Source organism: Sphaerodactylus townsendi, linkage group LG03, assembly GCF_021028975.2.
Source record: "Sphaerodactylus townsendi isolate TG3544 linkage group LG03, MPM_Stown_v2.3, whole genome shotgun sequence".
Classification (NCBI taxonomy): Eukaryota; Metazoa; Chordata; class Lepidosauria; order Squamata; family Sphaerodactylidae; genus Sphaerodactylus; species Sphaerodactylus townsendi.
The window spans coordinates 162,959,755-162,981,067 of NC_059427.1; the positions used below are offsets into that span (position 1 = coordinate 162,959,755).

The 21,313-nt window shown below is 48.0% G+C and overlaps 1 protein-coding gene across 1 annotated transcript in view; it reads right to left on the reverse strand.

The window, feature by feature from the left end:
* LOC125427828 overlaps positions 1-14,113 on the reverse strand; it is a 49,999-nt gene extending 35,886 nt beyond the window's left edge. The window contains exons 1-2 of the mRNA XM_048487384.1: positions 13,511-14,113; positions 9,490-9,556 (exon numbers count right to left, since the gene is read on the reverse strand). Of these exons, the coding sequence (XP_048343341.1) occupies positions 9,490-9,556; positions 13,511-13,820 (377 nt within the window). The 5' untranslated portion in view covers positions 13,821-14,113. The remainder of the gene's footprint in view (positions 1-9,489; positions 9,557-13,510) is intronic.
* Between the last annotated feature and the right edge of the window lie 7,200 nt (positions 14,114-21,313).

Sequence of the window (21,313 nt, forward strand, 5' to 3'; positions counted from 1 at the left end):
CTCGAGATGAATGCATACTTTAGAAGCAGAATCCACACAGCCCTGTGACGTAAACCTAATTCCTCCCAAGCTAGCCAGAACAGATATGTAGTGATAATATTTCCAAAAAAGATTGACTTTGGCACGTTTCCAGTGGGCGAAGAGTCCTGTAACTGCAACAGGAAGGGGAGACGGCATCACCAGGGACATCTTCTCTGCATATCCTTGCTGTCTGAAGATGGCTCAGAGCCAATACCATTAAGCGGGGGCCCTGAACAAGGAGAGACGGCAGGCAGCAACATTGCCGGGCTGTGGCTTGATCACGGTGCCCCGTGGCTGACACCGAAGCGCGGGCAGCTTTAAGGTCAAAAGGATTTTACTTGGTCTCCAGTTCTTTTGCCAAGCTTTCAGCTTGGTTTTTAATAATGAAACGCTCCCCCTCGTGAGCTGCTTGCAAGGAAAAGTCGCTTCGGGGAAGGGCGAAAGAAACGGAAAAGAATGAGATTAAAATTCCACACTTTGCTCGTGCGTCCCTGTTCGGCTGTTCTACGCAATGCCCCAGCTATGCTGTGAAGCGCATGCACTGCAGAACTGGAAAACCTTTCCTTCTGTGCGGCTGCCAAGACAAAGCCTGATCATCCATAGAGCGGACAGATGAGTGGCCAGATGCCCATGCGAGCTGCTGGATCCCCCTCTGAATGGAATAGCTCCCAAGGGTATAGAGCAGTGATGGCGAACCTTTTCGAGACCGGGTGCCCAAATTGCAACCCAGAACCCACTTGTTTATCGAAAAGTGCCAACACAGCAATTTAACCTGAAAGCTGAGGTTTTAGTTTAGAAAAAACAGTTGGCTCCAAGGCGTGCGTTACTTGGGAATAAGCTTGGTGGTAGTCAGTGGCTTTGCTTTGAAGCAACCGTGCAACTCTTCCAATGGGTGAATCATGACCCTAGGAGGGTTTACTCAGAAGCAAGCCCCATTGCCAGCAACCGAGCTTATTCCCAGGTAAAGTATCACTCTTTAGTTCTTCGCATGAAAATCAGTGGGGTTTAACAGTGCTTAACAGGGTTACCTACACTGCTTCCCCAAAACTAGGTCTTAGGTTTAATACTAATAGGTTTAATGCTAATAATAATAATAATTTAACGCTAACAATTGAGCCCAGCAGCCCAGGCCAGCCTAGATGTGTGTGGGAGGGGGGGCGACTCTGTTTGAGTGTGCCCACAGAGATGGCTCTGAGTACCACCTCTGGTACCCGTGCCATAGGTTCGCCACCACTGGTATAGAGGTTAGCCACCGATGAAGCAGAGGGATACCTCACTGGCTCCCATCTCTGCACCAGTCAGCAGATGTGCTGCACAACAGACACACCAAAACTTCCCTCTTTGAAATCTTCACTCAGCCCTGAACTTGCTAGATTGGCCTGCTTGTCTTATTCTCTGTGGGGGCACTCTGGCATGCAGAAGGTATCAAGTCCAATCCCCGGCATCTCCAGTTGAAAGTCCCAGGTCCAAGACCCTGGAGAGCCATGGCCTTTATATATATAAACCTTTATTAGGCATAGAATCCATATAACAGCCAACATTGTCCAAACAAGTATCCCATACATGAGAACCATCGCAGGTAATCATTTCAAAGTTTCTATAAGGAATCTAGCTACAAAAGTTAAAAGCTCAGAGGCAGAATTATTTAGTAGAAACGTAATCTTCCCCACAGTAGAGTATTCATTAAAGATTACAGGACAAAGAGCAAAAAGACTGGTCCTAGATCCCTCGTATTTGGGGCAGTCGAGCAATATGTGTTCCATGGTTTGAATCGCTGTGGTACAATGAGGACATTTCCGCTCTTGCAGGTCGATTTTTTGGAACCTTCCTTGTAGCATAGAGCAAGGGAAGGAGTTACATCGAGCCCTAGTGATTATCCATCTATGCTTGGGCTCCTGAAGTAAACTCAAATAATCTGCCATGTGATTGATTTTAAATTTGATATTAAAAAAGAGGGGGGAGCAATTGCTTCTCGCCTTGTCCTGCAGAACTTGAAACTCTTGATCAAGCAGTCGCCTTTTTAATTGAGAGAAGATTTCAGAAGCAGGCAGCATTTGCAAGGCTTCCCAGGAAAATCCCAGGGAAAGTATTTTAGTTTCCCCTGCCCGCCACCACTTAGATTCATGAAGCTGGGGGACGATAAGATATATAAGACTGTCAGTATCTGAGTTAAAGCACAGGTTCCAACTTTGTTGAACCGATGGTCTGAAAGTAGGCTCATCATTCTACAGACCTATTTTACAGAGCTGGCGTACGGATGATAGTAAGGTTGTGTTGACGGTAACCCCCTGGATATTCTGCAGTGCTGTACAAATGCTGCGTTAGTACAAAAAGGAATGTGTGTAGATTCTAGGTGGAACTGACTCAGCATCCCCATTGGCTGGCTGACAGGATACCTACAAGTGACAGCAGTAAGGGTCAGAAAGGAATTTCGGTAGCTTTTCCCTACTGTCACATGAGCCTCCTTAAGAAAGAGCCAATTTGTGAATTTCCTGTCCATTTGTGATTTACAGGCCAACAAACCAGCCTTCTAACACACTGTGCTTGGAACGGCACTTCCTGCACCTAGACTTCTCTTCTCCAACGCCACTGCTTCTTCAAAGCCTTCTGTGGACCGCCATCTTGGCTACACCTTTAACCGTGCAGTAACCCATTCATCTCATCAACAGCAAACCAGCGTTAAGTGTTGAGTTCTCCATCACTCAACAGACCTCAAAACATCTCAGAAAACACCACCTCTCCACTGTCCCCACCACAACCATCAAGACCAACACAGCTTCTTCTTCACTGTCCTATCCACATTTTATTTATTTATTTTATATCCCTCCCATCCCCCAGCTCACAGAGCTTAACCCAGGGTGGCACGCAATGTTCAATAAAAAAGAGCTTTCTCAATAGTGGCCCCGACTTGGTGGAACTCTCTGCCAGATGACTTCCAGGGCCTGCAAGATCTTTGTAGAATGGTTGAGGCCAACTTTCTGCCCTCCATTAGCAGTTCCACCTGCTTTTGACAGCAGTGTGGGATGTTGGTTGTCGAATGCCAAGTGACGATGCTTTATTCTGGTGTTCTAGGACATGATCTTACGGATTGTATTGAAAGATGTCTGATTTACCTCTACTGAAAGATTGTTCTCATTAAGCCGGCATAGTGAAGTGATCAGAAGCGGTGGACTCCTATCTGGTGAACTGGATTTGTTTCCCCGCTCCTACACATGAAGCCTACTGGGGTGACCTTGGGCTAGTCACAGTTCACTCAGAACCCTCTCAGCCCTACCTACCTCACGAGGTGTCTGTTGTGGGGAGAGGAAGGGAAAGGAATTTGTAAGCCACTTGGAGACACCTTGCAGTTGAGGAAGGCAAGATATAAATCCAAGCTTACCTTCCTCTTCTTCTGTGGACTGGGCACCATCAGCAGATCACGTGATTAAGAATGAAATGTTATGTTGGGGGTGGGGTGGGGATTGGGAGAATCGGTCCCGTAGGTATGAAGGTCCCAGACTGTTTAGGTCAAACATGCTGAGTCTTTATGGAGAGGACCCGAATTACAGCACCTCAGCAGCATAAGAACATAAGAACGAGCCTGCTGGATCAGACCAGAGTCCCTCTAGTCCAGCACTCTGCTACTCGCAGTGACCCACCAGGTGCCTTTGGGAGCTCACATGCAGGATGTGAAAGCAATGGTCTGCTGCTGCTGCTGCTGCTGCTGCTGCTGCTCCCGAGCACCTGGTCTGCTAAGGCATTTGCAATCTCAGATCAAGGAGGATCAAGATTGGTAGCCATAGATCGACTTCTCCCCCATAAATCTGTCCAAGCCCCTTTTAAAGCTATCCAGGTTAGTGGCCATCCCCACCTCCTGTGGCAGCATATTCCAAACACCGATCACGTATTGCGTGAATAAATGTTTCCTTTTATTAGTCCTAACCCCCCTCCCCCACCCCCCCACCCCCGCATTTTCAATGTATGCCCCCTGGTTCTAGAAAAATTTCTCTCTGTCAATATTTTCTACCCCATGCATTATTTTATAGACTTCAATCATATCCCCCCTCAGACGTCTCCTCTCCAAACTAAAGAGTCCCAAATGCTGCAGCCTCTCCTCATAAGGAAGGTGTTCCAATCCCTCAATCATCCTTGTTGCCCTTCTCTGCAATTTTTCTATTTTTTGCATATCCTTTTTGAGATGTGGTGACCAGAACTGAACAAAGTACCCATAGTGGGGTCACACCACTGCTTTGTATAGGGCATGACAATCCTTGCAGTCTTATTATCAACTCCTTTCCTAATTATCCCCAGCGAATTATTTCCTCTTTGTCCATCGGAAGAAGTGAGCTCTGGTTCACAGAAGCACATGACGAAGTAAATGTCAAGTCTTCGACCCTTGACCTGGATTGCCCAGGACAGACAGATCTTGCCAAATCTCAGAGGCTAAGCAGGGTCAGGCTTGGTTAATATTTGCATGGGAGACCACCAAGGAATACCAGGTTTGCTGCACAGAGGCAAGCACTGGCAAAACCCAACGGAGGTCACCATGAGGTGGCAGCAACAAGACAGCAAAAAAAAAATCTTTAAGGGACAACTAGATTTCTTGTATCGTTGTGCTGCAACACGGCAATTCACAATGGCTTCCCTTCACCCTTTACTTACTTACTTATTGACTTGTTTATTATTGAGTTTTATATACCGCCCGAACCCCGGAGGGCTTTGGGCGGTGCACAACATAACTTTACAACAACATACAACCGGAACTGATGGAGCAAACAACAAATACAAAATACAATAAACAACACAGGCTCCATTAAGTATAAAAAACTAAAAAACCCACTAAAATACAGCGGTCAATACAATAAAGCAGCGTCCACCGATAAAACCCTTATTAAAACCCTCCCAAGGAGGGGGGGGACGGTGGGTCCCATAGATGTTAAAGGGACGCTAAACGTAAGGAGAATAAAAGGGGGGATTTCAATCAGCGGCTGGGCACTCCAAAGACCCAGTGGAACAAAGGCCCGGTGGAACAACTTAGAAATCTGTCAAAGTCTGAGCGGGTGTTCTGCTCACACAAGCAGAAAAAGCCACTCTCTGGGGTGACATTCAATACCCAAGGTTAAGAGGTAACAACTTTAAATGGACTTTTTAATGCATTTTTGAAACTACCACCCCCCCTTCTGTCTTTAGGAAGGAGAGGGGTAGAAAAGGAGCTAAAATAAATTGATTAGATTGCCACTCAAACCTGCTTCCTCCCCTTCTGTTTTGCCCCCTAACCCCATGGTGGCGAACCTATGGCACGCATGCCAGAGGTGGAACTCCGAGCACTCTTTGTGGGCACGCATGCCGTTGCCCCAGTTTGGGCGATCGACAGTGGCATAGCACCAAGAGGGTGAGGGGTGCGCGATGCACTGGGCATGGGCCCCTATGGGGGTGTGGCAAGGGCATTTTGGGGGTGTGGCAGTGGAGTTTTGGGGCGTTCCAGGGCAGGACAGGGGCATGGCAGGGGCGCGGGGCGCACACATGCCCCAGGTGAAGTTTCCCCTTGCTCTGCCCCTGCACTCGGTCTCTAAAAGGTTCGCCATCACTGCCCTAACCGGTCCACTAATGGTCAGATCTGGTCTCCATCACCAGCCCCAAGTTCAAATCAATCCACTGTTCAGTTTCTCTAATAAAAAATAATACCGCGTGGAACTTCTCTTGTGCTTCTTTCTAAAAATGGCAACTTCCAGGGGATGGCTGGAGATCCTCCAGAATTACAACTGAATCCCCAAGTAATGAGACCAGCTCCCTTGGACAAAATGGAAGATAACTTCAATGGTATCATACCCTGCTGGGGCTCCTCCCCTCCCTAAACCCCACCCACTCCAGCCTGCAGCTCCCAAATCTCTAGTATTTTCCCAACCCAGAGGTGGCAACCCCACTTTTGTCATGCCTGTTGAGGGGGGAACCTTTCCGAATACAAATTCATTCCTCTGCCCCTTCCACCTCCCATCATCCAGATACAGGTGCTCTGGACCTGGAAAACCCGGACCAGAACCAACAAGTTGTCGGTAAATCAAAAGTTTCCAGCTAAACATTAGGAAGAATGTCTTGACACTAGAGGTGTTTGTCACTGTAACAGGCTTCCTCGGGAGGTGGTGGACTCTCCTTCTTTGGAGGCTTTCAAGCAGAGGTTAGATGGCCATCTGAAAACAAGGCAGATTCTGTGAACTCACGCAGACTGTGAGAGGGAGGGACAGTGGCGGGGCTACCAGGGGACAAGGGGTGGCCATGCGCACTTTCAAGAAGCGCCGCGGCTTTTACTGGAGTCCACATGGGGGCAAGAAAATTCCCCCCCCTCCCCAGTGGCTACCCACACTTGCACTTTAGCACAAAGCGGAGCAGGCTTGAGAAGAGGCCTGCCTGTCTTCGTGTTCCCCTTCCAGGTACTGCAAACAACCTGGGTGGGAACTACATTTCCCAGGAGACCCTGGAGAATGTAGTTCCACCAGATTGTTACAACCTGAAAGGAACAGAGCAGGCCTCTTCTCCCAGCTTCCTGCTCGGTTCATCAAAATGAAGATGTGTGTGTCGATAGGGGATGGGAGTTAGAGTGTACACCGAGGCGCACTTTCTGGCTGGCAGCTAATATGCAACTCGGGGGGGAGGGGCTTGGAGGTCATGATGAGCCAGGGCTCGGCTCTCGTGGCCCTTTCTTACATGATGAACAAAAGTGCTAGCAGCAGTGGAAAGCCCAAACAGAAAAGAATACCACACCCTGCTTAGCAAACCTCAATATTACAAAGTGCACAATTTAACAGTGTGAAAGAGTGAAATGAGTATCTAACTCTATTGCTTGTTCTATCTACTGACCCATGTTATGTGAGGACATTATTGCTGACTTGGGACAATTGGCTACCGTTTATGAACCAAAAACAACTAATATCCTAATCGAGGACACTGGTGGAACTGAAGATCTCCAACGGCATTGAAAAGATTCTTAAGAAGATTCCAGGAGAACTGGATACAACATTTTTGTATTGAATTATTGATATATTTACTAATTTCCCCTCTATTGTAACTAGTTCGAGTGGTTATTTATTTGTTTGTTTGTTTGTTTGTTAGAGATATTCTAAGTTGGCATTTAGCCAGAGGGATAGAAGTTGTTTGCTAGCTGTTTGCAAATTGTTGGTATGAATGTGGTGTATGTACGAATGGATAATTTGTTGTTATATTCACTCCTTCACACTATTCAATTTTGCACTTTGTAATATCGAGGTTTGCTAAGCAGGGTGTTATATTCTTTTCTGTTTGGGCCCTTTCTTACATGCCCCGTGTAATGCTGATCCCCACTTTTGGGTCAGGAAGGAATTTTCCTCCAGCCAAGGATCCTTGGTGCCTTTCCCTGGGCATAGAGCAGGGGTCTGGAGGACGGAGTAGTTGTCAAGTTCCTGCGCTGTGGAGGGGGTTCGCCTAGATGACCCTTGAAGTCCCTTCTACGTCTGCATTTCTATCTAAAGCCTTTACTGATGGATAATGGAATTTACATTGCAGAGTTTCTCAGAGAACGCAGAACGCTAGAGCACAGATGTCAAACTCGTGGCCCTCCAGATGTTATGGATGCTGGCAGGAGATGATGGGAACTGTAGTCCATAACATCTGGAGGGTTGCAAATTTGACACCTATGGTCTAGAGGACTGAGGGTGCCCTTCCATGAGACTATAACCCTGTACCAAGTTCTGCTGATTTTCACTGTAACTAGATTTCTCCCCTCTTGACTAGCTTTTATCTATCCTAACTAGCCCCCTCCATCCCTTCACTTGTATGTCTGAACCTCTGACCTCCCGCAACATCCATTACCCCTAGATGCTAATTCTGTTGATTTATGGTGGGATTCATGCCTCACCTTTCCACCCTCCTTCTTCCTTTACAGAGCATTTACCTGTGAAAAAAATTTCTGATGGAATTCACACCAAACATCCCTACCTCAGCTCCATATACCCCCTCGTAACCTTCCCCATAAATATTCCTAGCATGATCTCCCTTTCACACACCCGAACCGATCTGTGACTTACAAAATTTCATACTGAAATAAATGCTATTAGCCTTACAGGTGCCTCTGGGCTTTTATATTATTCCCGTCCATGAGAACACAAGAGGAGCTGGCAAGACCGCAGAGAAAACTGAAAAAAAATCTTTTCAGTCGGAACTGTGACCTGCGCAATCCTGCACCCCACTGTTGCCCTCAAAGCAAATACCGAACAGCAGGAGGCTCCTGTTGGGTCCTAGCTGCCAACAGAGAGACCGTTAGCATGCACAAAACAAAGATCCTATTATAACCGGCGCTGTTTGTGCTAAAAATAATATCAAACTTGCACACCAAGGTGTCCCGCAATCTGTGCCAAGAAAAAATGAAGCCTCCATATGTTACGGAAATTTAGCAGTTCTGCTCTGTATGTTGCTTATTTAACATAACTGAATTCCGAGTCTGCTAATCCAGTGGATGACCAAGAAGCTGCACAGAATCAAGCATTCCCGCTGTCTGACCTCTCAAAATCCTACCTAGGCCACTCACTTTTCTGAGATTTTGCCTGACACTGGGAGTCGAAAGGGCCATTGTCACAGCCGACTTAAGGTGACACCATACAGAAGAAGAAGAAGAGGAGGAGGAGGAGGAGGAGGAGGAGAAGAAGAAGAAGAGGAGGAGGAGGAGGAGGAGGAGTTTGGATTTATATCTCCCCTTTCTCTCCTGTAAGGAGATTCAAAGGGGCTTACAATCTTCTTTCCCTCCCCTGCCCCCCAACCACAAACACCCTGTGAGGTGGGTGGGGCTGAGAAAGCTCTGAAGAACTGTGAGTAGCCCAAGGTCACCCAGCTGGCGTGTGTGGGAGTGTACAGGCTAATCTGAATTCCCCAGATAAGCCTTCACAGCTCAGGCGGCAGAGCTGGGAATCAAACCCGGTTCCTCCAGATTAGATACATGAGCTCTTAACTTCCTATGCCACTGCTGCTCCAGAGGTAGTTCACCATGTTCAGAGGTAGTTCACCAATGCTTCTGCGAAGCAGCCCTGGACTTCCTTGGTGGCCTACCATCTAAGTATTGACCAGGGCTGACCCGACCCTGCTTAGCTTCTAAGATCTGATGAGACTGGGCTAGCTGAGGCCATCCACATCATGGCATTACCTATACCCTTTCAAAGTACCTTTCTAGAAACAGGGACTAGAAACTTGATCCTTCACTAAGAAAACTTAAAAACGCAAGTTGGCATCACCAGGATACTTAATTCTGCACTGAGCGCTAATTACGTCTGGGTCCCTTCTTAACCACCAGAACAGAAATCAGGAAAGGTGAGAATCAGCATGCCCAAGAGCAGAAGGGCAAACAAAGCCACATAGCATGGATCACACCCCAGTTCTAACTTGGTTTGAATTAGAATTCCAATGAGTTCCTTAGGACTTTCTCCTAAGGAGGCACACGTAGAGACCCGCCGCCTGAATCAGTCTTACCTCTCCATGATCGCCACAGTCAATGAACTTAAAGAATAGGCTTCCGTTCTCATCAATGGTGGAGATTCTAAAGGAGAACACAGAACTTGGGAGCATGTGGGCGGGAGGAACAGTTATTCTATGTTTGTTACTACGGAACGCAGGGACTTATGTACATAGTACTAGATCTGAATCATGATTCGAAAATCTACGACAGGGACAGCCTCAGAAAAGTGATAGAATAATGCACAGGTGTCAAACTCGCGCCCCTCCAGATGTTATGGACTACAGTTCCCATCATCCCCTGCCAGCATCATGCGTGCCTCTGGGCATCCCCTGCCAGCATCATGCGTGCCTCTGCATCATGCTGGCAGGGGATGATGGGAACTGTAGTCCATAACATCTGGAGGGGCGCGAGTTTGACACCTATGGAATAATGGGACACTATCCAGTGGAGAGATTCCCAGTTGTGGTGCTTGTGGGTGCCCACCAGAGGGCACCTACTGGCTTCCTCCCCAAAGCAAACTGTCGCTCCTAAAATTCTTCCATCATCATCATCATCATTATTATTATTAATTCAATTTAATAAACCACCCGCCCCCCAAGGGTTCTGGGCAGTGTACAACAAAACAGTGCATAACTACAACACATAATAAATAAAACAAAATATGCACGTGATATTAAAACCCTTAAAAACACATCCAAAGTCAGCAGGAAGAAATCACCTTTGGGTCTGTAGGGAGTACCCATTTGGAAACATCTGATCCATCACAGAAGGGCATTTAACTCAAAAACTGTCAACATTTCATCATTTCCCCATAGCAGCCATTCTGAAATCAGTCCCACCTCCAACGGCAACTAGTTTGTGATGCCGCTCAAAATAAATGCCTAGAGGTTCACTAAGGGTTAGAATCTCTGAGCCACTCTTATTTCCACCCCAGGGATCTCAAGGCAACAAACATGATTCTCTCAACCCCAATCCTCTGCAATTTTATTCTGGTATTTACTTCATTTATACCCTCCCTTTCTCTTCAGTGGGTACCCAAAGTGACGTACAACATTCTCCCCTCCTCCACTGTATCCCCACAACAACCCTGTGAAGCAGGTTAGGCTTAGAGGGTGTGACTGGATCAAGGTGGCAGAGCAAGTTTCAGTGACAGAGGGGAGATTCGGAGCTGGGTGTCCCAGATCCTAGTCCGGGGTCTGCAACCTGCGGCTCTCCAGATGTTCATGGACTACAAATCCCATCAGCCCCTGCCAGCATGGCCAGTTGGCTTTGTAGTCCATGAACATTTGGAGAGCCACAGGTTACAGACCCCTACTAGTCAGACACTTTCACGCCAGCGTTCCCTGTAAGTTGTGTGGCCACGCAGGCGTGAAATGGTGTTGCGCCCATTGAGAGGCCACAAACGGGGAGGGGGGGATTCTCACAGGAGGCTCAGTGCCACTCAGTGGTAGGGAATTTCTGCACAACTCCCTACCACAGTTAGAGGGATTATGGTTTAGTTCCCTATTAATTCTCAGTATCCAAAGGAAATAAGAACTCTCACATGATTATGGGAAAGGCTAATGAAAAACATCACAACACACTTGGTGCATCAAAGTAAATACAGAACAAGAATAACTTGAGTCAAAAAAATTAAGTGTTTGGTATGAGATCCGGAAGATCTGGGCTCAGCCCCTCACTTAGCTGCTGGCTTGAAGAATCGAACAACCATCCTTTAGCCTAGTCTACATAACAAAGCGGAAAAATGACAACCTTTCTCCCCACACTTGTCCTTGTCTGCGCCTTCCTCTACAAATATGCAACGTGGCTCACTTGCTTAAGTTATCTGTCACTCTCTGGTTTTGAGCCATGAACACAGATTCTGGAATTCTCCTACTTTCTTGCTGCTGCATTTGGCTTTCTGGACCCTGTGAGTTGAAGGAAAGAATGGACATTCCTGATTCTAGGTCAAGGGTGGCACTAAATGGTTCTTTAGTCTGATTCCTGTTAAAGCCGCTTCAGTACTAGAGTAAATTATAGCAGTCCAAGATGCAGAGTAACCAGACCCCAAAGGCCAGACAAAGAGGATAATAAAACTTTCTCCAAAGACTTGAGATCCAAGCCTGATAATTTTGACACAGAGACACAGGAGAGAGGGAGAAAGAGAAATTAACATCTACTTCAGCCAAGTTCCCCCTACTAGGATGTTGATGCCGCTTTCTCTGCAGGGACTGGGCACTGGTGCCAACTTCACAGAGCGCCAAAAGCTAGGCAAAGGGATCCAGGGTGACGACGAAAGGTGCCATCCGAGCTCAAATCTACATACCGCATATTCTGTGGCCTCAAAGAAACACATTCAATTGGCAAAGGATCAGATGGACAAATGAGTGCAGACAATCAGGTCCAGGGGCTGCTAAGCTGTTGGCGAAGGAGCAAAGCCAGGAACTTTGGGTTGGGTACATAGGGGAGAAGAAAGCAAAGATCCTGCCTTCCCCCCATCATCTACCCCCACCAGCAGGGCTCTGCACCAAACCCCTGGGGGGCTCATCCTGCTCACAGCTTCCCGCAACAGTCCTGAACCCGTGCCAGAATCAGCAGAGCGATTTGCCTACCTGTGTATTCTTGGTCACACACAGACACAGTGTTGTGTGACAGGGGGAGGAAGATCCCCCCCTCCCCAATTACATCATCAGGCTGGCAAAGAGGCAGGTGATAGCATCAAGTCTAGGGCAGAAAGTGAGCCAATGAACTCCCTTCCCTCATGGGGTGGAGGAAAGAAGGGAACAGCAGCTGGAATTCCTGAACAGAGATGCAAAGAATCCCCCATGGACGCTCACTGCGGCTTCTCTGCTGGCTCAGCCTCTTTCTCTCCCTGGAAGCCCCCCCCCCCCCAGGACACACTGGACCCATGTCATGCCCTCTGCCCATATGCTAACCCCACAACCCTTCACAAAGAGAGGGAAGAAAGAAAGAGGTGCACTAGACCCTTCTCCCCTAATAAATATCCCCATGCTGTGATGACCGATGCGCACCCCACACCCACCAAGGGATCGTTCCAAGTGCTCAGATGGACAGAGTCACTTACCTGTGCATGGGGCTACATATAGGGGAAAGGCCAACCAATCCATCCCCCAAGAGAAGTAGTCCTTGGGGGAGGGGGGGAGGCAGTCACAGACTGAGCACAAAAGCAAAGCAAGACCATACTTGACAGGAAAGACGTCCAGCCACATCTAAGCCAAGCCACAGGGCGTTTAAAGCCCCCCCCCCCCACAAATGCAGAGGGGGCGGGCCATACAGGCAGCCGTGGGGCAAAAGGAGGACTGCCCGGCTTTAAGGTCCTTCCCAGGTCGAATCCAGGGAACCGCCTGGGGCAAGAAGAAAGGCTGCGCAGGGAGCCTTCAGGGTGCAGCAGCTAAACCCTAATACATGCAGCTCTAATAAATGCAACTCTACAAACTGGATTCATGGCCGAGGGGAGAAAAGGCAAAGATCCCAGGATCTTAAGCACAACACCACTCCCCCTCGTTCCAGCCGCAAGGATGGAGCCTACCTTTGAAACAAGCGCAGAGTCAGAGGATCCCTGCAAGGGGGCGGGTTTTTTTTTTTGAAGGATTCCGAGATCACCAATGAATTAAGAAGCGATAAGAGATCACCAGCGATACCCCGAAACTAATCGCCATCTTCTTTGAGCCCAGTGGGGAGAAAAATAGGCAGGAAGGGGATTTCCGAGGGGGAAAGAAGGTAGGAAGAAGGGAAAGGAAGAAGCGGGGCGTGAAGCCGCTTCTAACATCTAATGGGGAAGAGGGGATCTGTTGTGATCGGAGGAGGGGATCTATTGTGATGAGGAGAGAGAGGCAAGCCCCGAGCAACTGCAAGGACTCAGGGCCAGAAAGAGGGTGAAGGAGAGGTCAAAGCGGAGCTCTTGCTGGATCAGCGAGAGTGATCCAGTGAAAAAGGCAGGGATGATCCCCGGGGAGGAAGGCTCCTGACAGGGGTCAAAGGTCACAGTGGATCCCGTCTCCCACCCAGGGTAAACGAGGGAGCGTCTCTTCTTACCTGGGCAGCGGCTTCTGCTATGGCGAGTCCCAGTAATCCTCGGCCATGGCCGCCCGCACGGGCCGCCTCTGGACGCGACTCCCCTCAGCCGCCCATGATCACCCCTCAGGCCCGGGGCTCGTTCAGCTCCGCCCTCCCAGCTGCGCAGAACGGGCCCCCACCCCCGACCTGGCCGCCTCCCACCCTGCGACTGGCCAAAGCCAACCTCCTGGCAGGGCTTCACTAGGCCCCTCCCCCTCGGGGCATTCCATTCCTCACACGGCGAAGGGGTGGCCGAACTCTTGGCCCGCGAGCCGCGAGGTTTTTCCATTAGGCGACTGAGGGGGAAAAGGACAGTAATGGGGGTGAGGGCAACCCCGCACTAACTGTCGTAAAGATTTAGCTTCATTCTTCGGCGAGAGATTCCTAAAAGGTCTCCCCCTTTCATTTCACTTGGTAGTACCCCAGCGTTATCATTTTCCGAAATGGCGGGGGAGACAGTCCGTCGATAAAAAATTTTAACGCCTTCCCCGGTGTATGACCCAAAGTTGACTATATTCGGATCTTTTGAAATAAGGGTGACTGAGATCACCGGAGACGCTCAGTATATACTGTGAGGCAGCTTATTCTACTTCCCCAGTACTATGATGGTACATTCTACCCTGTCCCCCCGCCTTCCCTAGGCTTAGCTCAACTGATCGCCCTTCTTAACTATCGCCAGACGCACGCACCCGCCATGGCCGGCTTAGGCGATACCATTTTGATTTTTCGGGGGGAGGGTTCGGGTCAGCACTTTTGTCTCGTCAGCCAAACGTTAGACATTGCGGCAAAACCCCTGTTAACGTGGCGCTTCAAGTGTTTCACAAGACTCAAAAATGGCATTTAGGGAAAGCTCAGCGACCTCAGCCACGGTTCTCTTCCCAATCCCCAAATCGGCTCGCCCGAGTGGCTTTATCAGGAGAAGAATGGAGGGCGAGACCATTAAGAACCAAATAGAAAATTGCGATGTAATGAACGATGAACGTGCTAGTTTCAAAACCGAGCCCCTCCCCCCACAAAAACCCTCCATTCGTTATACATGACGGATTTGCGGGGAATAACTGACGAGGGAAAGGTCCATATTTTGTCTCCTCCACGAGTGTAATGGTTTGATCCGGCACGACACGGGCTGTCGGACGATACCACAAAGCAAAAATGAAAAAAAGAAAGAAAAAAATGAAAAAGATCAGCGCTTGAGATCTTTTTTAAACCCTAATAAGTCATTCCTGCTTCACTGATGTTGTAAATATTTTTTTTATTTTCAAAGACACCAGTGTTGATTTCTCCTGTTCTCTTCTCCTTGAGATCTTCACCACTTGGGCGGGGAGGGGGGGGGGGAAGAAAAGTTCTCTAAATTCGAAGGCTCTTGTGTTCTTATACCAGGGGTCTTCAAACTATGACCCTCCAGATGTTCATGGACTACAATTCCCATCAGCCCCTGCCAGCATGGCCAAGTGGTAGGGCTCATGGGAATTGTAGTCTATGAACATCTGGAGGGCCATAGTTTGAAGATCCCTGCCTTATACCCAACTCCTTGGAAACGAGGCTGGAAGGATGCCAACTTCTAGGTGGGGTCGGGAGATCTCCCAAAATTACAACTGATCTGGAGGAAATGGCTGCTTTAGGGGGTGAACTGTATGACGATATAATGCACTGAGGGCCCTCCCCAGACTACGCCCTCATACTTCCAGGAACTTCCCTACTCAGAATGGGCAACCCAGTTGGAACTGCGTTTTATCTCTGCAAACCAACAATTGTACAGGTATAAAGGGTGGTGGGTTGCAGGGGAAAAATAACAAGTTGGAAGGGATATCTAATCCCTACCATGTCCCTACCATGTCCACTAGTTCTAGGCCAGGGGTGGCCAACCTATGGCGCTCCAGATGTTCCTGCTGGCAGGAGCTGATGGGGATTGTAGTCCATGAACATCTGGAGCGCCATAGGTTGGCCACCCCTGTTCTAGGCCAACTCTAATCTAACTTCCTTTCAGCTGGGTTTGTTTCAAATGAAAGCCTGATTCAAATGGAATAACCTGAGGTTGTGAATTCTTGGAATTAAATGGAGCTCCTCATGTTGTGAGCCGCTTTTAGTCCCCGTTAGATACTGAGATGCAGAATGTAAACAGAATGATACCTTTCTACGCCCATTGGCTCCAGCCGACTTAAAACACAATCTGAGGGCAGGGCATGAACGCACCAAGGCGGTGGGTTGTCCCTGGCACTCACGTAAATGCTTCTTATGCCACTGAAAGTAGCAATTATGGCGCCAGGGAGTGGCGTGGTGGCGCATCACATAGATGCTATAGCAGCTATGGTGCAGCTCCCCTCCCCTGGTTGCACTGCCTGAACGGTATACCTCCACTGAGGGCTGCATTAATGAATGCTTGCAATATTAACATGTTATTGGCAAAAACGGCACTTGTCCAGAAAACTTCAACCTCCTCCCAGAGGTGTTATAATTTACTTACTACTATTTCTCAGAGTAAAGTGGAAAATGGAGTTTTCCAGCCAAGAGTAGCTTTATACTTAGCATTAAAAAAACACCTGTTTTGTGTTTACCTTCCTAATAGCATAATGTTTCAATACTTGGTCAATATTTAGCAATAGGGCTGTCAACCTGCAGGTATGACCTGGAGATCTCTAGAAATTACCACTGACCTCCAGAATACAGGGAGCACCCCACGCCCCACCCCCAAGAAAATTGCTGCTTTGGAGTGTGGACTCTATAGAAGAAGAGTTTGGATATATATCCCCCCTTTCTCTCCTGTGGGAGACTCAAAGGGGCTTACAATCTCCTTGCCCTCCCCGCCTCACAACAAACACCTTGTGAGGTGAGTGGGGCTGAGAGAGCTCCGAAAAGCTGTGACTAGCCCAAGGTCACCCAGCAGGCATGTGTGGGAGTGTTACCCATGGATTCCCAGAAATCGATTCAATATAGAATATGCCTGGCTGAGCCTCAAGATACGTTTTTGTGTGAATAAAGAATGTGTAAGGTTTATGATTCCCCTTTAACTGTTTGCAAACTCCCTTTTAGAATAAGGATTGTGTAAACTCTTAAGTATGAACCCCTGCATGTAACCTAGATAGAACTTTCATCCCATTTCTATAATGTATGATACAGTTTGAAGGATTTAGTCACGTTGTAGATTCTTTGGAGTTTATAATAATGTATTGAAACTTCTCAGCTTTGGTTTAAAGGCACCCTCTTAGCTATGGTGTAGATTCTTAGGTATTATATCGATAGGTTTTCTCTAGATAGAATTTGATGAATATATTAGCATAGATCCTTTATGCTTTTAAGTAGTATTTTTGTATGTGTTTTATGTATTCATTTGAGAAATAGTATAGGATTATTTTCTGTGCTAGTATTTCCTCCTCAGCAGGGGTTGGACCTGGATTCATCAGCAGCCAGCCCCTCAGGTAATCCCATCATCACCAACAAAAGGACCTTTTGACTTACAAAGGATGGACTCAGGGTGTGGACTGACTGTTGGAAGATGTCACCCTGTTTTGTTATTGGACTATTTGAAGTTTTACTCTCAGGATCCAGAAGCTCATTGGACTGTTCGCATTCTTACTTTCAGGATCCAGGAATTCATTGGATTCATTTAAACTTTTATTAGTCTAACACTCTCAAGGAAGCACCTCAGGCAAAAGGTGCAACCTTTTCTTCTGGGATTTGATCTCATCAGCATTTGCAAAAGGACTGCTTTCTCCTTTTGGTGTTTTAGGATAATTTATCTGTATTAGATGGAAGTCGGCCGCCCCCTTCCTGGTTTTGCACTATGGGGGTGGGACTGCCCTACACCCCTTTTCCTGGGTTACTGGGGAAATGTATAAAAGGGGCCGAAGCACAGCCAGGGATGCGGTCCTGCTTTGGAGAGCCCTTTGATGCACAATAAAGAATCCACTTGCTTTCGAAGAAATCCCTGGCTCCTGTTGTCTCCCTGTTCACTGCCAGAGCTGAAATCACTCTGAGAAATCACTTTTCCTGTTACCTGGGCAGTGGGTAACAGGAGTGCTCAGGCTAATGTGAATTCCCCAGATAAGCCTCCACAGCTCAAGCGGCAGAGCGGGGAATCAAACCTGGTTCCTCCAGATTACAATGCACCTGCCTTCGGGGGAGGGCGGTATAAAAATCCAATAATAAATAAAAATAAAATAAATAAACCTCTACGCCACTGCTGCTCCTATAGCACTATTCTCTGCTGAGGTCTCTGCCCACTGCAGGCCACATTCCATATCTCCAAGAATTTCCCAATCTGGAAACCTTGTTTACTAATCCATCCACAAAGGATTATTTCTGGCAGTCAGTCAACTCTGAGCTTTTGGCAAAACAGCCTAATTCAGCCCGGATTCCAGCACAGCCTGTAATGCTCAAAGCAAGGACATGGGAACAGATGGCGAAAAGAATGGATGCGCCTGTGTATTTTCCTGATGACAGCCTCGCTCTAATGAATCCCGTGCCAAGATTCTCAGCTGCAAATAGTGCAGCACTAGTCGAGTATAAAAAAAGGCTTTCTACGGCACGGTGACCACACCGCAGTCAGTACATGCTGATCTCATCAAGGGTTCTCACGTTGGAGGTCACGCCGGAGCACCGTCACTTCAGGGACAAAGCCTCGGGGGCAGGCATTTGGAGATCTGACAGACCTTGGGTTTACCGTCCTTCCTAACCTCCAGCCTCTTGCTACATAGTTTATAGAAAGGTGCCTGCATGTGTGTGACGAGCCATCAAGTCGCAGCCAAGTTATGGTGGACCCAGCCAGGGGCTTCCACAGCAAGTGAACCGTGGAGCCTGCCTAGAACAGTGGTGGCAAACCTGTGGCACGGGTGCCAGAGGTTAAATGAAACCTCTGTGATCAGAAGCAGTGTTCCCCTAAACCACAGGTGTCAAACTCGCGGCCCTCCAGATGTTATGGACTACAGCTCCCATCATCCCCTGCCAGCATCGTGCTGGCAGGGGATGGTGGGAACTGTAGTCCATAACATCTGGAGGGCCGCGAGTTTGACACCTATGCCCTCAACTCAAGGGGGATCATACTAGAAGAGCTACTTGCTTTTGAGTTCTCCAGGAATCATCTAGCTATTTCTACGGGAAGTAGGTTGCTGGTTTGGCCTCACAGAACTTCTCGTGATCTTGCATCCCAGGAGTTAAAATTTGCATTCAAGTCCCTACAATTTCCATCTCCTTTGCAAGAACGACAACCTCCATTAGAAACACCCCACGTATGTAGAAACGCACAACACTTTTCATACATATACATCCAGTTCACAGTTTATATCGAGACACCCATAAGCCCACTATATACACATCACATACATATACATATATGCGTGTGGGTGTATGTAGAAGAGAAAGAGTTTGGATTTATACCCTCCTTTCTGCCCTGTAAGGAGACTCAAAGGGCCTTACAAACTCCTTTCCCTTCCACACGCATAAGAGTGAGCTAGAGATATCAATGCGTGATACAAATAGGACAAGCAAACCATGCATTCATGTGGGCAGACATATAGTACACTCACAGCCATCAGGTGCCAGAGGTGGCACTCAGAGCCCTCTCTGTGGGCACTCGTGCACTGAGTTCATCATGTGGGAGGGGTTGGAAAATCACCACCACCACCACCCCACACACACATCTAGGCTGGCCTGGGCATGATCCTTTACCTTGGAGTAAGCTCGGTTGCTGGCAATAGAGCTTGCTTCTGAGTAAACCCTCCTAGGATTGTGATTCACCCATTTGAAGCATTGCACAGTTGCTTCACCAAGCTTATTCCTGAGTAACGCATGCCTCGGAGCAAACCGTTTTTTTCTAAACTAAAACCTCAGCATTCAGGTTAAATTGCCGTGTTGGCACTTTGTGATAAATAAGTGGGTTGTGGGTTGCAGTTTGGGCACTCGGTCTCGAAAAGGTTTGCCATCACTGGCCTAGAAAGTTTCCCTTCTGAGCACCAAGCTCATTTCACGTCTGTGATGTGGATGAGCTCCGGCTAGACCAGCGATTTTCAACCTGTGGGTCGCGACCACTTTGGGGGTCGAACAACTCTTCCACAGGGGTCGCCTAAGACTCTCTGCATCAGTGTTCTCCATCTGTAAAATGGATAAATGTAAGGGTTGGGGGTCACCACAACATGAGGAACTGTATTAAAGGGTCACGGTATTAGGAAGGTTGAGAACCACTGGGCTAGACCATACTGCTTTCCTGCCCTAGTAAGGCGCTTAGTCTCTCGCAAAGTACCATAGAATCATAGAGTTGGAAGGGACCACAAGGGCCATCAAGTCCAACCGCCTGCCATGCAGGAACACACAACCAAAGCACTTCCGACATAGGATCAGCCTCTGTTTAAAAACCTCCACACCTTTCCAGCTTACTTGCTAGACTATCATGAGGCACCTTGCCAGAGGCCTTACTAAAATCAAGATATCCTATGCCCACAGCATTCCCCTCATCTATCAAGTTTGTCACTCTATCAAAAAAAGAGATAAGATTAGTCTGGCATGACTTGTTTTTGAGAAACCCAGGCTGATTTTCGGTGATCATATTATTCCCTTCCAAATGCTTACAGACTGTGAGCAGCAGTGGCGTAGGAGGTTAAGAGCTCGTGTATCTAATCTGGAGGAACCGGGTTTGATTCCCAGCTCTGCCGCCTGAGCTGTGGAGGCTTACCTGGGGGATTCAGATTAGCCTGTGCACTCCCGCACATGCCAGCTGGGTGACCTTGGGCTAGTCACAGCTTCTCGGAGCTCTCTCAGCCCCACCTACCTCACAGGGTGTTTGTTATGAGGGGGGAAGGGCAAGGAGATTGTAAGCTCCTTTGAGTCTCCTGCAGGAGAGAAAGGGGGGATATAAATCCAAACTCCTCCTCCTCCTCCTCCTCCTCCTCCTCTTCTTCTTCTTCTTCTTCTTCTTCTTCTTCTTCTTCTTCTTCTTCTTCTTCTTCTTCTTCTTCTTCTTCTTCTTCTATGCCACTCTATGAGCTGAACAGGAAGTACTTAGCTTGCTGTTATAGAGCTGGTAACCAATGCAGGACAGGGTAATTTCCATCTGAGACATAACACTGTGTACTGACCAACTAGGTCAGTGATGGCGAACCTTTTCGAGACCAAGTGCCCAAATTGCAACCCAAAACCCACTTATTTATCGCGAAGTGCCAACATGACAATTTAACCTGAATACTGAGGTTTTAGTTTAGAAAAAACGGTTGGCTCAGAGGCGTGCGTTACTCGGGAGTAAGCTTGGTGGTAGTTGGTGGCTTTGCTTTGAAGCAACCGTGCAACTCTTCCAACTGGTGAATCACGACCCTAGGAGGGTTTACTCAGAAGGAAGCCCCATTGCCAGCAACTGAGCTTACTCCCAGGTAAAGGATCGCGCTTCAGTTCTTCACATGAAAATCAGTGGGATTTAACAGCGCTTAACAGGGTTTCCTACACTGCTTCCCCAAAACTAGGTCTTAGGTTTAATGCTAATAATCGAGCCCAGTGGCCCACGCCAGCCTAGATGTGGGGGGGCACTCTGTTTGTGCGTCCCCACAGAGAGGGCTCTGAGTGCCACCTCTGACAACCGTGCCATAGGTTTGCCACCACTGAACTAGGTATATCTTATCCAGTTACCTATTCTTCCCTGTGATAGGTGAGAGTGCAACAGGTTATTTGTAAGGTTAATATGTAAGTGGAGGAGCCATGGTTTAGTGGCAGAGAGTCTGCATGGCATGCCGAAAGTCTCAATCCCCAATATCTCCAGAAAGGTAGTAGGTGATCTGAAAGACTTCAACCTGAGATCCTGGA